Raw genomic sequence first — 16,639 nt, 5'->3', positions numbered from 1 at the left:
AACAACCATATGATTTATCATCCAAATGGGATGCTTCTAAGAGTGAAAGGGTACACCGGTCATAAATAGCACTGGGGCAAAAGACCACAAACCAGCATAAACCAGGGTGTATGGTCATCTTCCTCATGGGGACACTTAATGACAATAAAACGGCATTTGGGTTTTTAAAAAAATTTTTTTAATTTAAAGTTTTTTTGTTTTTTGTTTTTTTTTTTTGACAGAGATCACAAGTAGGCAGAGAGGAGGAAGCAGACTCCCTGCTGAGCAGAGATGCAGGGCTCTATCCCAGGACCCTGGGATCATGACCTGAGCCGAAGGCAGAGGCTTTAACCCACTGAGCCACTCAGGCGTCCCCCCCTTTTTTTTTAATTTTGAAAAAAAAAGCCAAAACAAAACAAAATAGCTTGTTCATGTGCTTAATACACAGTAGGCAACTGGTCTTTTTTAAATTAACTGCTCAATTTATTATAATAAAATCAAACTAATTAGTCTGAATATAAATTATTATTGTTGATAACTGCTCAAAAGAAAAAGAGAAATTCAGTGGATAACCTACTCTGTTTTCTGTTCTGATCATTAGAAAAATTTTTCCCTGGACCATAAAAATTAATCAGAATAGAGAAGTCTGCAGGATGCCAGGGTGGCTCAATTTGTTAAGTGACCAACTCTTGACTTTGGTGTTGGTACAGGTTATGATCTCAGGGTCATGAGATTGAGCCCCATACTGGGCTCTGTTGACTGTGAAGTCTGCTTGGGATTGTCTCTCTCTTTCTGTCCCTCCACACTCTGCTCACACTCTAAAAAAATTTTTAAAAAGTAGAGAAGTTTGCTGAGTACCATTTTTCAGCTGAAAAATAGACATTTCATATTTTAAGATGACCTGTCTCTCAATATTGACCTGGGTGGGTGATAAAGTTCACCTCCAGTCCTTGACCATATTGAGTATAGCTATCAGGAGCACCATGTTGAGAGGATTCTGAGGGCACCTTAAGGCTTAGCAGAAGGGTGTGTGGTGATCAGTTAGTGATGTCTGCAGGAGACATGGGATATGGGGCAATGGTAGGCATGGCAAGTATTGCCATCCCAGATTTGGACAAATATGGGTTTTAACAATAATTGCCTGACATATATCTAATACACAGTTGATTACAAAAGGAATAATTACACCTTGCTGATAATGCATCTGCTATTTCAGTTCTGCCATAGTGTAATTAATTCACCAGCTACACCACAAGACAACAATGCCATCACAGTTAACCTGAATGAAGACAGCAGTTTCATGATGTCCTCACATCATTGTTTTATCACTCTCTTAGTCCAAAATCAAAATAAAGAAACATCAAATCCCTAATACCTGCATAGAAAGTAGTAGAAAAAAATAATACAACAGACATGCTAATTAATGCTCATCTGATTCTATTCTTATTTAGTAGTTGGAACTATATTTTTATCACTCAAGGGAATTTTAAGCCATAAAAAGAAAATTAAACTTGCTTCTCCCCTTGCAAACAAACACTAATGTCTCAATTTTTAAGAACTATTTCCAACATTTATTTCACCACCACATATCTTGTAGTATTTATCCTTTGTACAACAGAGAGATCTGTTCTATGCCTTGCAATGAAGGGAAATAAAAAGAATATAATTGTTGATACTTCTAAAAAAAATACAGAAGGTGTACCTAATATTGGTGCTTCCTTTGTGACTATGCAGTATGTTCTATCTTTGGAACTTAACTCTCTAACTTAAAAAAAAAAATAGGTCGGAATTAAACTTAGGTTGAAGGGGGCGCCTGGGTGGCTCAGGGGGTTAAACTTAGGTTGAAGAGGAGATGATCCAACTTCAGATTGCAAGGCAGCTTTCCCATAATCACTTTGACTACGCAGCTCTACTTTTCCAAGAGTGAAATTGTGTTGAAGTGGTTTTCCAAAATATTTTGTGGAAAATAAGAATTAATAGATGGCAACTCCTCATTCATAACCCCCAAACAGGAAACAAATTCATCGGGCAACAGGGTCTGTTCTGGAATAGTTTCACTGGGTGAAACATTTTCCAAAAGCATGGTAGTTTCTCCCTCAACTGAGTTTTGCATGTCCAGAGGGCTGCATTCTCCTTGATTTAAAATGAGGCTTAATTCTTCAAAAAATAGTGTGTTGCTTAGCGAATTCATACTTGAGACAGAAAAAGCAAAATTAGGGTATTTTTTAAATCTGGCATTTTCCCCCAGATCTAAGGAATCAGCCATTGGTTTGAGAGTTGATGAAGATGCGTCATCATTTTTGCTGAGATGGTTTTCCCCAGTGAGAAAATTTGAAATCTGGGGTTTATACCCAGTGCTGAGACCAGGAATATACACAGCTGTAGTGCTGGTGAGTAGTGACTTCTGCAGGCAGTCTCTGGCCTCCAGGGATTCTGTTTTCTTTTCTGTCTTGTAGTCCATGGGCTTGTTTTCTTCTGGGAGAAAGATTTCTATCTCTGTAATCACTGGATCAACATATAGGACCTGCTCGCTGGAATTATTATTCATAAATTCACTTTTTTCCTAGAAAGAAAGATTTTATTTTTATTTTACAAAAGACATTTAAAGGAGCTAACTGGATAATTAAGTAAGAACTGGAATTCTACTTTCCCTCAGCTTTCCTTTCCCCTCCCTCTTTTGACATTGTTTCTCTTCCCATACAGTTTCCTCCTTTTGTTACCCTCCTCAATTCCAAGTCTTTATTAAATTCTCCCACAAGGAGACTAAAGAAAGGAATAATAAAAATAATCCCTGTTTATTTATTTTTAAAATTTTTATTTATTTATTTTACAGAGATCACAAGTAGTCAGAGAGGCAGGCAGAGAGAGAGAGGGGGAAGCAGGCTTCCTGCTGAGCAGAGAACCGAACCCGAGGTGGGGCTCGATCCCAGGACCCTGAGATCATGACCTGAGCCAAAGGCAGAGGCTTAACCACTGAGCCACCCAGGTGCGCCAATAATCCCTGTTTAAAGCACATGTCTTGGTTTAAAAATTTTTTAAAAGAAAAATGTATCTTGCATATTAACTTGCATATTATTTCAGTACCTTTTAATATTTGGAAGTTTAATATATTGGAATATTTCTGAATATCATGGAGCATTACTACTTAAATAAAAGAAAGGAAGGTGGGAGAATCCTGTTTTGCTTCTATTTTCAAATAATGTAATAATAAATGCTTTGTGCTGAAGTTCTAAATGTATGCAGCTATTCATAACTCAGACATGAACAGGAGGGTCAGTGAAGAGGGGTTTTATTTGTATAAAAGCCTGATGATTTTTCTGGGTAAGAAAATGACTTGAGGCCTCAGAGCTGATGGCTGGCTTCCTAAGGCAAATAATTCTGCTGTGATAAAATTATAGCCACTTGCTAAGGACTAAATGTTTGTGTTCCTCCAGAATTTATATGTTGAAGTTCTAATCCCTAGTGTGATGATATTAAGTGATGGGGCCTTTGTTGGGTAATTAGGTCATGAGTGTGGAATTCTCATGAATAGAATTAGTGCCTTTATAAGAAGACATGGAATTGTTATCTCTCCTTCTGCCCTGTGAGGAGACCGCAAGATGGTGGCCCTCTTCAGGAGAGCTCTCACCAGGAACTCAGCCTGCCAGTGCCTTAATCTAGACTGTGAGAAATAATGTTTGTTGTTTAAGCCATCCAGTCTATGGTGTTCTGTTATAGCGGTCCACTAGAACACTACTCCTTAGTCTTTGGGCAGAAAACAAAACTTCATCTGAAGATTTGTTTCTAATTCCAGTAGTCCAGAATGGGAAGGAAGTTTGGCAAACAAACAAACAAACAAACAAACTTTGAATAAAGCAACATGAAGTGTCATTCAGATTTTCTTCAGATTCAGCCTCCTAGGGAGCATGCCAGCTTTGGGTTGGGAAGGGCAGACATGTTTTTGAAGGTTAGATGAAAAGCAAAGAAACTAGACATGTTATAAGAAACAAAGAATACAAGGTGGCTATGTTCTGTAGAAGGAGGTTTTTTCTTCCGGCTGGCAACTGAGTGATGTGGGTGGGAGTCAAACTGTAATGAAGGACATGGAAGAACAAAAGGGACCATTCCAGAATGAAGATAATAATGGAAGAAGAGGATCTGACCACAACAAGGTCAGGGACAGTTCTCTGAGCCACAGAAAATCCTCAGTTCCATTGGATAATAATTAGTAGAGAAATAAGAACTACCTAGTGGAAAGAAAAACAGGATTACAGTATTTATTATCTATAGTTTGATGAATATATGCTTGTCCTTCAGTTATTTGTTAATGATGTACTTCATAACATATGTGAGTTCAGTTGTTCTAGATCACCCCTGCACTATTAGTAGGCAATATTATCTCCTTCAAAATCAGCTGTGTGTACACACTTTCTCACCTTCGAGTATCCAGAGATAGGAATCCTCCCTTCTGCCTAAGGTGAACCTTTTCACCTCATCCCTTTAGACCATCCCCTCCTCTCTTCTTCATGGTCTTATTTGACCGATATTCCCTCTTTCTCTGTGGTAGTTCCTCTTAAGCCTGACCAATTTAATATAAATATGCTTCTGACTCATGTCCCTCTGAAGCTACTGTTGTTCATTGACTGCATGCGGATATGAGTTCTGTAACGACCTTCTATGATCTTATCCTAGTCACCATTCCAGCAATATACCAACCATGCCTATCAAGCTTTTCAATAAAGCAACACCTAACAAGCTTTTCTCATTCTGTGCTTTTTCTCATGCTGTCCTCTGTATTTTGAATGTTTTCTGTTTCTCCTAAGCAACTCCTTCTCATCTTTCCATATGCTTCTTGAATACCCCCATCATGTTTGGTCTCATTTCTGTCACTGCACTTAGAGCACTGTAATGCTTGGATGATATGTCTGTCCCATTGGCTAGGTTTTGAGACCCTTAATGGTGAAACCAGTCTGCCAAAACGTAGAAGGAGCACACATAGCAGAATCTTTTCCCTCCTCCATAATCAGCAGCAGTTCCTCCATAACTGGCAAAGCCCCTGTAGTCTTGGGTCTTCCCCGCACACTTTCCTGTTCTTTTTGAAGTGGAAACCTGGCCCAGGCCTAGTGACATTATCTTCCACACTCCTCTCACATTTATTTTCTCAAATCCATTGGATGTCAGGAATGAAGCTGATCTCACCTGCTTCTCCAATCTCATGTGAAACAGAAGACTCTTTTTTGTCTTTGAGCCTCATTTTACTGAGCTTTTCTGCCTTTCTCCTTCCATCCCTGAAGTCATCTATCAACTATTGGCCACAAGGTGACGACACCTGACCCACAAGCTTCCTCTTCCCTTTTCTCTTTTGAATAGCATTGTTTCTTTCTTCCTTCTCTCTTTCCTTCCCCTAACTTAAACCCCTCATCTCCCTTAAGTAGAACTTGAAATATGTATAATTCTGTTTATGTTTATACAATTATGCTAAAATGTACACACATTCATTTATTTGAACAGAAGTTCTATTTTAGTTATTGGATTGCACTCTTAGTCTTAGCCGCCACTTAATTTTTATTTGATGGTGTTTGGTTACCTGTAGCATTTTTACAACATTACTGTTTTCCATATTGGGAATATCTTCATGAAGCCACTTTGGTATTAGCAATAAGATTCTTCTTTTAATCCTAGGAAATAAAAACGACACATTAGAAGCATTTTACTTAAAGATTGGTGCAGGCAATCACATAGGAAACCAGGAAATCACCTGGAATGGAATGCGTAATAAAGGTTAAACTTCCTGATGCAGATTTCCACCTCTAATTTGAGTAAGTTAAGTGGGAAGTTGATTTAATATCTTTTCAGATTTCCTCCTCTCTCTATTTTTCTGCTTTTTTTTCCTAATGAGCCAGAACATTTCAAAACCCTCACACTAGATTCAAGTTGAGTGGGAGAACCACCCTGGAAGTAAAACTATATGCATGTGCAATAAGGCTAACCATTATAAGCAGATATCAGTGTAGAAAGAATTGGAAAATATTAGGGATATTTTGTAGAGCATTCCAAGCTGACTACAGCCACAGAAAAATATTGAAAAAGAGAATGCTGTATAATAAAATGGTATAGTTCTAGCTCCTTTAATTCTGAATTTGTCCTGTTTCCATAGAGGGTTGAGGTGATAGTGCTGTCTCCAAACGTTGTTTATGTGGATAGAATAGGAGGCTGAAGAAGTTGTCTTGCAGTTGTATGGCACAGTGAGAATATTGATTTTTACTTAGGTTGTGTGTTTATTAAGGACCACTGGGGTGGGGTGATGGAAAGGAAAGGGAGAAGTTGTGAACACCTCACTTCTTCCCCAAGCTACGCTGGGCACAGCAGAAAGAAACACTTTCTGCATTTTATAGTACAAATCCATTTGAGCAGAGGCTGCAATAGGAACTTAGACTAAACTGATCTCTGGTGCATTTTTACCTGTAAACAAAGTACCTGTTAGCAACAGATAAGACTTATCTGTTTAAGCAAGTTTTCTAAGGACTTTTACTGAGTAACAACCAAAATGCTGAATGAACTTTGCTCATTCAATTTCACCTTGAACTGTAGGGTAAAAATAATTTCTTTACACATATTGAGACAATGTTTTATGACTCAATTTTTTTTTTTTACTAATTCACCCTCTCTTTCTATACTTAAAATGAGGCCAAATTAATAAGTTCATGCTATTACAGAAAATTTTTATACAGCATGCCAATACAGTGAGAACATTTAGATCTATATATCTACATAGATATCACAAATCTATACATATATATCTATATATATCTCACACATATGTATGTGTATATATATATATATATACACACACACTCATTTTTGGTTTCAATTTAAAATGTTTTCCAGTTTTGTTTCAAAGTAAGGCTTCTATAAGTTATGTGTAGTTAGAGTAAATAAGAGTGTCTGCTTATATATTAAAGAGTTGTATTGAAATGATCTCATTTCATTTATCTTTTTAAAAGGAATATTTACTTAAATAATTAAATGAGCAAAGAATTATTCTATTTTCTTATTTGTCAACTGGAAATTAATTTTTATGTTATTAATAACAAACTTAAGGTTATTTAAATTTTCACAGTATCTTTGGACAATAACAAATATTAATATTTTTATGTTATACAAGTTCAAACTTTAAGATGTTTCTGGGGGCTTTATAATCAAGTATGTTTTTAAAACAACCTAAAATAAGCTTTTCTATTAGTTTACACACCTTGTAATGATATCAAGGATATATTTATTAGTGGGTAATTGAAAATTTGAAATATTACTAACCTCTGAGGAAAAGCCTACGTAAATTAAAAAAAAAATCAGAAGTTTACCTCACTTAGAATAGCTCATTATGAATTTTCTTACTGCCTTTTGATTATTGATTTAAAAGAAAGAAAGATTATATCATGAAGCAAGTGATGGCAAGAAAGAGAAACCAAGTGCCAGTTAGGCAAAGAACATTCCTATGGTTAAAATTTGTGCATCATTAGCTATACAGGGAGACTGCCACATCAAACAGCTCTAGTCTATTCACAGATTAGAAATACTTAATGCATCTAGTAAAATTTAGAAAATTGAAGGCTTTGCATTCCTCAAACTTTCATTTATCCAGAACTAGGCATAGATCTTTACTAATTCCATTCTGGAAAACAGTGATTGAAGGAGGTCAAGAATGGGCATGGGAGCTGGATACTAGCACACAGGCACAACTGGTATCAGAGTGATGAATTCAAATGTTGCCACACTGCTGCTCACACTGATTCAGAGGATTTGTTTGGGTAGGATTTGAGGCAGATTATCACCTAACCACTTTAAAGAGTCCAGGCACAGTGAGCAGGCTATGTAGCAAAGGAGAGAACGTGGGTTGTGATGTCAGCTGGGTCTGGGCTCTTCTTAGCTTAATGCTTAATGACCTTGGGCTGACCACTTAACCTCCTGAAGCCTAAAGTAAGTAATCTTTAAAGTAAGTCTTCGGGTTTTCCTGGCAGGGTCATCACAAGGATTAAACGAATGACATGTGTCAAGAGTTTGGCATGGCTTGGTAATCATTAAACACTGCTCCTTTTATATTTTTCTTTCTCTGATTAAAAACTTTGATGGGTTTTCCTAGTAAATAGCTGAAATGACAAATTGCTATATGTGGTCTAAATCAGAAAGTAGAAGTTCTACAGAGACCTACCCAGTTCGGAGTGATCTGTTAAATATCCCAATCAAAGAAAGAATTGACAACATAACAGCAAAGAAAACCATTCCTGATAAAAGTCCAGTGTCTTGTTGCCAGTTGTCTGAAAGAAAGAAAAATAACTTTAGCTAAGCATTAGTGTCTGTGTGATGTCAGAATCATTGTCCTCTCTACTCTGTGCAAAGCAAAAGTCATTGATCCCAAAGGAAAAAGGGAAGGGGAGAACAAAATTAACTTGAAATTAACTGATCTGTGTGTACAGTGACTGTCCTTCCAAACTGCACGACAATACCTTTTTTTTCCGAGAAAATTAGGCAACATGTATCTGATATCAGTGGGTTTCTAGAAGTGCATCTCTGGCAAATGTGGTCAGCATTAGACTTTTTTTTTTCTGAGCCTGTGCATGCATATTTTATATAAAAAGGTTTAGTGATGAACCTCATTTGGTTTGTCTGACACAAGTGAGAATTCCCAATTGCTGGTAACAGAGTCTAAAGCTGGCCACAATCACAATTGAGGTTTATTGGGTTTTCTTTTTAATCTTTAGAGCAAGATAAAAGTTATGTAGAAGTTGTCACCATTCTTCAAAATCTATTGTTCATGAATTTTTTTCTGCTGAGAAAGGACTTTTGCTCTACTTGAAACAATATATAAGAAAGATTTTCAAGTTGCTTTATATTTTGCACTCAAAATTTATCTTAAAAGCAATGCTTTTCTTGCATTTTGAAGCATCAATTAATCACCCCCAAATCTTTAGATAATTAATATGATATATTCAACACATGTTACCTACTAGGCTCATCACATTTTCTCCTTAGTACATGAAAAAAATCTTATTTTCTATTTTCAAATATAGACTATCACTGAGACATGACTATCAGACTGAAGTTTGTTCTGAGTGATGATAGATACTGGCTGCCTTCCCATCCTCATTCCTTCCTTCCTCATTCCCTTCAGCAAATATCTACCAGATACTTACAATGTGGCAGACACTTCACTGGCCCTGCCCTCGGTATTTCTCAAATGCACCTGACATGCACCTGGGGTTCTCCAGGCTGCCTGGTCCCTCTCTCAAAGCCAGCTGGTGGGCAGGGGCCAGGCCAGTGTAGCTAGTTCACTCCAAAGTCCTAGGGTTGGGTTGGGGGGGCTCTGGGTGGCTCAGTCAGTTAAGCATCTGACTTTGGCTCAGGTTATGATCTCTGGGTCTCAGGATTGAGCCCTGGGACCAATCCATGTTGGGCCCTGTGCAGTGGGCTCCCTGCTTAGTGAGGAGTCAGTTTGAGGATTCTTTCTCTCTTCCTCTGCCCTTCCCCCAGCTCACATGTGTGCCTGCTCTTTCTCTTTTACAAATAAATAAGTCTTAAAAAAAAAAAAAAACAACCACCTCTACCCTCCAGAGATCCAAGGGAGATATGGAATGAGTGTTTTTCTAGGACTAAAACTCTATTGCTGAAGATTTCATGCAACTAATGTTGCCACATATCTTTAAGCATTAGTGCCTGGGAGAGAATAGAGAATTCCCACAATAACATGGGGCCGGGCAGCCAGGCATAGGGTTCTAAGGATACAGCAGAGTGATTAAGAGGCAACTGAAAATACATGGATTCACACTGGGCTCTGCCCCTTACCAGCCCAGTAACCTCAAGGCAAAATTATAAGCTCACTGAAACTCAAGATTCCTCTTCTATAAAACAGAGATTATAACACCTATCTAATAGGGCGGCAGGGAGCTCCTGGCCTCCCCAGTTCTCACAGAACTATCAAGGTGCAGACCTGGGTAGTTATCTGTAATTAGGTATCTCTACTGGGTCTAAGCACTTGATTTACGTGTACACACATTAAGTTGCCTTACCTTGTTTCATGTTTCTTTATGATACTTAACTGCCACCTGACTCTTTTCTTGTTGTTGTTCTGTTTATTGTTTTTCTCCCCATCTGTCCAAAATGGAAGCCATGAAGACAGGACCTTTGGTCATTTTTTTTTTTTTTCACTGCTGATTCCCCCCTACCCAGAACAGTGACTGGCACATAGGAGTTGCTTAATGAATAAATGAATAAATGAATGAAAGTCTCAAGAATGTCAATGTAACCTGCAAAAATTCTGATACTATTCCTGCCAGATTTCTATGCAGGGAGATAAATGGTGTATCAGTGGTCAGAGGTGAAATAGTTATGCCTAACGTTTTTCAATTTGCAATTTCTATTTAGGGTATATTGGTCCATTGCACAACCTGACCTCATAATTTTTTTATGCCTAAAACATTTAGGTAAGCTCATCAAAGGAAAATACTGGGTCATCCTAATGAAATAGGAGCTGGTATCTATAAGAAAAAAAACACAGACTCAGGATTTGAAAAACAGGATTTGAATTTTAGTCTGTCTCTTAGTATGACTTTGGACAAGTTCCTCAGTTTCTCTGAACTCCAGTTTTCTCACATATAAAATAGATACATAATACTTTTCTCACCTGGTTGTTTTGAATATTGAATAAATGGTGTGTACAACCTCCTAGTACATGGTAGACACTCAAATAATGTTTTTTAAGAAGGAGTTTTGGGGTTGTGAGCCCCACACCCATTGAAATGAAAATGTATCCAACCGATAGCAAAGGCTGGCTAAGTCCACCTGAATCATTCTTTATTTTATTTTTTTTTTAAGATTTTATTTATTTATTTGTCAGAGAGACAGCGAGCGAGAGCGAGCATAGGCAGACAGAGTGGAAGGCAGAGTCAGAGGGAGAAGCAGGCTCCCTGCGGAGCAAGGAGCCCGATGTGGGACTCGATCCCAGGACGCTGGGATCATGACCTGAGCCGAAGGCAGCTGCTTAACCAACTGAGCCACCCAGGCGTCCCTGAATCATTCTTTAAATTCAGTTTTAAGTGATCCTTATTGATTATTTTCCTATAAAAAACATGTAGCATATCTTATTATCAAGAAATTTATGCCTGAAACATGATTTTTCAGTTGGAAGATTCAAATGGCTGATAAGTAAAGACTACGTAAAAAACCCAAGTAGTATTTTCTTACCAGAAGTAAGACGTCCTTTAAAGATGGAAGCAGTTAGATGCTCAGAATTCTGAGTATCATGTTGGGATGATTTCTGCGTGACCTGGGGAACTTCAACAAAATGAAATAGGGTGAGCTTCTTACATTTTGAATTTAGGTTACCCAGTTTCCTAAAAGGGTTCTTCACTTGTTTGGAAATGATTAAAGTACACTTTAATAGGCTTGAATGTGGAATAAAAGCAAAGGCCTTCAAATATGTGTGTATTTTCTTCTCCCTTTTGTTTAATTGGGCAAATCCTAAGGAAGGAAACACTGAAAAGAATAAAAACTACCTAGGGTTTGTAAAACTTCAAGGTGTGTCCTCTAATTTCATGAGGCTTCTAGGCAACAAATACCAAGGAGCTTTACTTAATTCACTGACCGAAAAAATGCACAGTAACTGGTCTCTACTTGATTCCTTCCAATAGATGATGCAATAAAGTTTAGGTTTCCTGAAGAGCCTCCAGGATGTGTCACTTCTGCCTTTGCACAATCTTTGAGATACTGTTGGGGAACAGTATCTTGGCTCCAAAGAAGCAGCCCAATTTTGATTAGCAGACACTTTGAGGTTATAACACAGGTGTGGAATTCTATTAATGACTTCCCTCTGCTGCTTTCCCACTGGCAAAGATCCTGACCAGCCCTGTTTAGTCATAATGACTGTCAGGACACAGTTAATGAAAGCTTCTGACCGGGGTGTGGTGAGCAGCCTTGGCAGCTAACTCGCTTTCAGTCTGAACCCAAAAGAGTCCTGGTGCTTTCTTACTCATCTCCCTCCTGATATTTAAAAGCTCCCAGAGGTGACTTCAAGGACACTATTCTTCCAGCTGACAGAAGACATTCCTGAAAATGGTTCTAAGCTCTGCATTCCCAAGTGTGCCTCAAGCCCTATTTATTCAGTTATTCTGATTTCAGTGTTCAGATTTTTCTTTTTGAAGAATTACTTGCAGGACCAGGGAGGAATCATGATTTGAGGCAGCTTTAACTGCCGCCATGATATCACAGGCTTGTATAACAAGCTGTATGGCCCAGACAGCTCTCTTTGAGAAAACCATCATGGAGTTTCAATAAAAAGGTTCTTATGGTCTTTGGAAATTTTTGAAAAAGGTTGACCTGGGTGCAGGCAAAAGCTCAGTAGTTTTCTAAGAACAATGGGTAGGGAATTTTAGAAGGTGAAAACATCAGAAGAACCAAAAGTTCTTTTCTATGTTTTTATTCTGTCTTTTCTACATTGAGAGGAAAATGTTGCACTGTGAATTGTGACAAATCAGGAATTCTTTTTGGCTTCTCAATGCTTCACTAAGTCTCTTTTGTTCCCGAGTATGTGGTTTCATCAAACTCTGGGAGCAAGGTTATGCCCCAGTGGTCACCAGCCAGGTTTATTCATCTAAATTAGTATTTTGTAGACTGATGTTCAGGCTTGGGAAGCCCAAGCAGGAGTCTGCATCTACATGATTTTGAAATTTTAAGACTAGATATATTACATTAAAATGTAATGCAATTTTCAACTTGGCAAGATCATGGGTTTATAGCATATATTGCTAGATTATTTTTGTTTTCACTTTCATTATTTTAAAATTAGCATTTTTATTTAAAAGTAATACGTGGTGCTGTGGCTTTTAATGCAGGTTAACTTAATTCTGTTGTATAAAGTACAGGTGATTATTTAGCAATGAAATTTTGGTTATTAATTTCGTTTTACATAAAAGTAATGTACATATCTAACTAGGGCTTTATTAGCCCTAATAGGGAAAATAAACACAATTATCCTTTAGGGTCTTTTTGTTATCATAGTTTCAAATCAACCAGGTGCATTAATTTAAATTAGATTAGTCATTTTAAAATTCTTTTAAGACATGATTAATTATCAGAGCGTAATTTCACAAAGAATCAGATATCTGAAGTAAGACAATTTATAAACAAGATTGTCAGAGAGGAAATCAAGCCAATGACAAAATTTTTAAGCATAGGACTGAAATTAAACTATATATAGTGTAATTTCATGGTATACTGCCACCATGTGGCTAGGTCATTTCTTTTAAATCATACCTAATATTTATCATTATAAAAGCAGTAACCTTATGGAGAGAACTGTAAGAGGAAAAATAAAAGGGAGAGGAAAAGAACCATCCCTAATCCTATCCCCTTAATCCATTTGCTGTTAGCATTTTATAGTATATCCAAGTATTTTGACACAGAAAAGCATTCAAAAACGCAGAATGATGTACACACACACAGAGAAACCTTAGAACTAAAAAAAAACATTCGTGTCTATCAGCTCTAATCATCAGTGTGTTGCCTAATGTGCCAGAAAAATACCATGATATTTTCATTGTTAATTTAATATCTATGGTGCTATATCCATAATGAGACAATTCTGTCCCTGCTTGTTTCCCTCCCAGCTCATACCTATACTCAGAAACTCAAATTATCTCTAAGTTGGTAAGAATTTTTATAAATCTTATGCAAACTGGTATCTGACTTTAGAATTAGTCTAGTCAAAGACAGTGCATTTAAACGAAATTTAGAGGGGAGTTAGAGTGGTTTTTTAAACAAAAAATGTAGTCTCTTGTTCTTGAATAAGACTAGAAACATATAGCATAACTACAGTCTGTACCATATCAAATGCCAGCCTATTTTAATCAAATATGCTCAGCAGTGCTTGGTTTTAGTCATGATGTATTTCATCTGTTTCTGAGGGATGATACCAAATCTTCTCTTGAGCCTTTCACTCTCTGGCCATACCATGGGGCCAAGTGTGTTTTATTATTCTTTTTAGGTGACCATTAATTGAGTACTGAATATGTTCCAGGTAATGTTCTAGACATTACATGCTTTCTCTCATTTAATCCTTATAACAACCCAATCAGGCAGAAAATATTATTGTCCTCATTTCATGGATGAAGAAACAAAGGTGTACAAAAGATAGATGACTTAACCGAAGTCACCTAGGTAGAGGTCAAAGAGTGAAAATTCCCATTCAGTCCTGATGTGTAGTTTTGCTGGTCACTGGCTCCATTAATTAATAACCTCACTTCCACAGCAGGATGGCTGTGGGTGGGGCAGCTCAGTCAGCCCTGCAGCAGGGGCCCGCAAGCTGAGACTTAGCCATTGCGCCTCTGGGGGCTGGCCACGGTTTGTTAGAGCTGCTTGGCCTTGTAGGACTCCAGCCCCCACCACAGCGGGCTATGGTTGGGCTCACCCATGTAGTACTGATTCCTAGAATCTTCCAGCCTACAGTTCTTTCCTCCTGGAAGCCAACTATTTTCTTTGATTATACATATAAGGCACACTAATTGTAGGATGCTTAAAACGTATGGAAGAGTATAGAGAAGAAAGTACAACTTTATATTTGTTCACAGACTAGAAGCAATCATTTAAAAAAAAATTTGTGAATAATCTTTTGTGTATCTCTGTACCACAGGGTAGATCACACTCTTGCTAAATGTTGTGTCTTGTTTTTTCCTTTCTTTCAATATTATATCATGAACATTTCCTCATTTTATTAAAAGGTGTTCAAAACTGTCATACTAATAACAATTTAATATTGTGTTTGTGTATTTATTCAGTCATCACCCTGTTGAGAAACTGTCTAGTTTGGTGGTTTCAAATAAATCTTTGGATTCAGACAAAATTCACTTCAAATCCTGGTTCCACCACCTGGAGTTGCATGGCTCTGGATAAGCTGCTTAACCCTTCTGTGTCTTCATTTACAAAATGAGATAATAACAGCACTTCACCCCTGAGATCTAGTGGAATAGTTCATATCAAGCAGTTAGTACTGTGCCTTATGCAAATTAAAAGCTTAATAAGCATTAGCTATTGCTATTATTGGACTTTCAGGTTGTTTCCAAATTCTTACTATTATAATTAGTTTTGGGGTAAATATCATTGTACATAAATATTTTTTCTATATCTCTCATTTCCTTTTTAAAAAAGATTTTATTTATTTATTTGACCGAGATCACAAGTAGGCAGAATGGCAGGTGGGGGGGTGTGGAAGCAGGCTCCCTGCTGAGCAGAGAGGCCGATGCAGGGCTCAATCCCAGGACCCTGGGATCATGACCTGAACTGAAGGCAGAGGCTTTAATCCACTGAGTCACCCAGGTACTCCTTATTTCCTTAAAAAAATATATTTTATTTGTTTATCAGAGAGGGCGATATAGAGAGTGAGCACAAGCAGGGGAGCAGCAGGCAGAAGGAGAAGCAGATTCCCTGATAAACAAGGAGGACAATGCAGGACTCAGTCCCAGGACCCTGGCATCAAGACCTGAGTGGAAGGCAGATGCTTAACCAACTGAGCCACCCAGACGTCTCTCTTTTTATTTCCTAAGGCTAGATTTCTTTAGTGAAATTACTGGCTCAAATGGTATGGACATTTATAAATCTTTATTTACTTTTGCTTTTGCCAATCTTGGTGTCAAAGCCATGCTACCTGAGGCCTGTATCTTAAAGGCTTTGACCACAGCTGACACAATAACTTTTCTAGACCCTCCTTTTAGTAGCTTCTAGATAAAAGAGGTGTCATATTAAAAGACACAGAGGCACAAAGGGTGTTTTTCAAATTATTTTTCTTAAAACAGAAACATCTCCTTTTGGGTTCTCTCTTTCTTATCTCCTAATAATCTCAGCTGTTTCACAGTGTTTATGTGCTATTTAACTAGGCCCGTTTAGTTCTAGGGTTGGAATTCAGCCTTTTTGGGTTAAGAGTAATAGTAAGGATTTGACACTAGTCTGAGTCAGTTGGCAAAGCAGAAGACAATGGGCAGACCTATCAAATAGGCACCAGAAGCCCAGGCCAGGGAAAATGATATGTCAGGACAAACTTATTACCACACCTAGAAAAACAAGTCAAACGATGAATCATTTCATGAGTTACAGTGTTGTCCTTGTGTATTACAGATATCTAGGAGGGTATGCCTAGATCTATTCAAGTATTATCTTCATGCTTATGTTCCTAGGCTCTAAGTACTTCCCATGTATAGGGAGAAGAAGGTAAGAAAGAGAAATATATATAATGTGATCACATGTTTAAAGAAAAAGATTAAGAAGAGAAAAAAGTAAAAAGCAGCAGTAAACCCAGGAAATTTTCCTAAGTGACATGGAACACACAGAGGCATGGGACTGATGTCATTGTGTGACAAAACTCTACGTGCAGGAATGGGCAGCTTCCAAGTCTTACTCAGTAGTTTTAGATTCTTCAAAAGTGCGACCTTGCTCTCAAGCATATAGCATGTGCCAATTCCTGAGTCTGAATAGACTAGTGGACATTTGTCATTTTTTAGTTGCCCAGCCCCAGGACGTAATTCTTTGTGGGCATCCTAAAATAGGTAAAAAACAGGTAAGGCTTCCCACTGTGGAAGCCTTGATGGAACAAAGCTTCCCTCTCCCCATTGCCAACAAGCAGCTACAAGCAGATGACCTA

General features: G+C 37.7%; 2 protein-coding genes across 2 annotated transcripts in view; one reads left to right on the top strand and one right to left on the bottom strand.

Moving 5' to 3' along the window:
- Window positions 1–2,966, top strand: part of LOC131810512 (uncharacterized) — a 48,543-nt gene extending 45,577 nt beyond the window's left edge. Inside the window, exons 6-7 of the mRNA XM_059138522.1 lie at window positions 2,228–2,369; window positions 2,813–2,966. The gene's annotated coding sequence lies outside the window, so the exon portion shown is untranslated. The remainder of the gene's footprint in view (window positions 1–2,227; window positions 2,370–2,812) is intronic.
- IL23R (interleukin 23 receptor) overlaps window positions 755–16,639 on the bottom strand; it is a 58,828-nt gene continuing 42,943 nt past the window's right edge. Inside the window, exons 8-11 of the mRNA XM_059137819.1 lie at window positions 11,197–11,286; window positions 8,168–8,273; window positions 5,546–5,636; window positions 755–2,542 (exon numbers count right to left, since the gene is read on the bottom strand). Coding sequence (XP_058993802.1) covers window positions 1,889–2,542; window positions 5,546–5,636; window positions 8,168–8,273; window positions 11,197–11,286 — 941 coding nt within the window. The 3' untranslated portion in view covers window positions 755–1,888. The remainder of the gene's footprint in view (window positions 2,543–5,545; window positions 5,637–8,167; window positions 8,274–11,196; window positions 11,287–16,639) is intronic.

The sequence above is a fragment of the Mustela lutreola genome, chromosome 10 (genome assembly GCF_030435805.1).
Source record: "Mustela lutreola isolate mMusLut2 chromosome 10, mMusLut2.pri, whole genome shotgun sequence".
Taxonomy (NCBI): domain Eukaryota; kingdom Metazoa; phylum Chordata; class Mammalia; order Carnivora; family Mustelidae; genus Mustela; species Mustela lutreola.
Note: the sequence above shows the minus strand (reverse complement) of the source record. Positions and strands in the feature narration are given on the sequence as shown.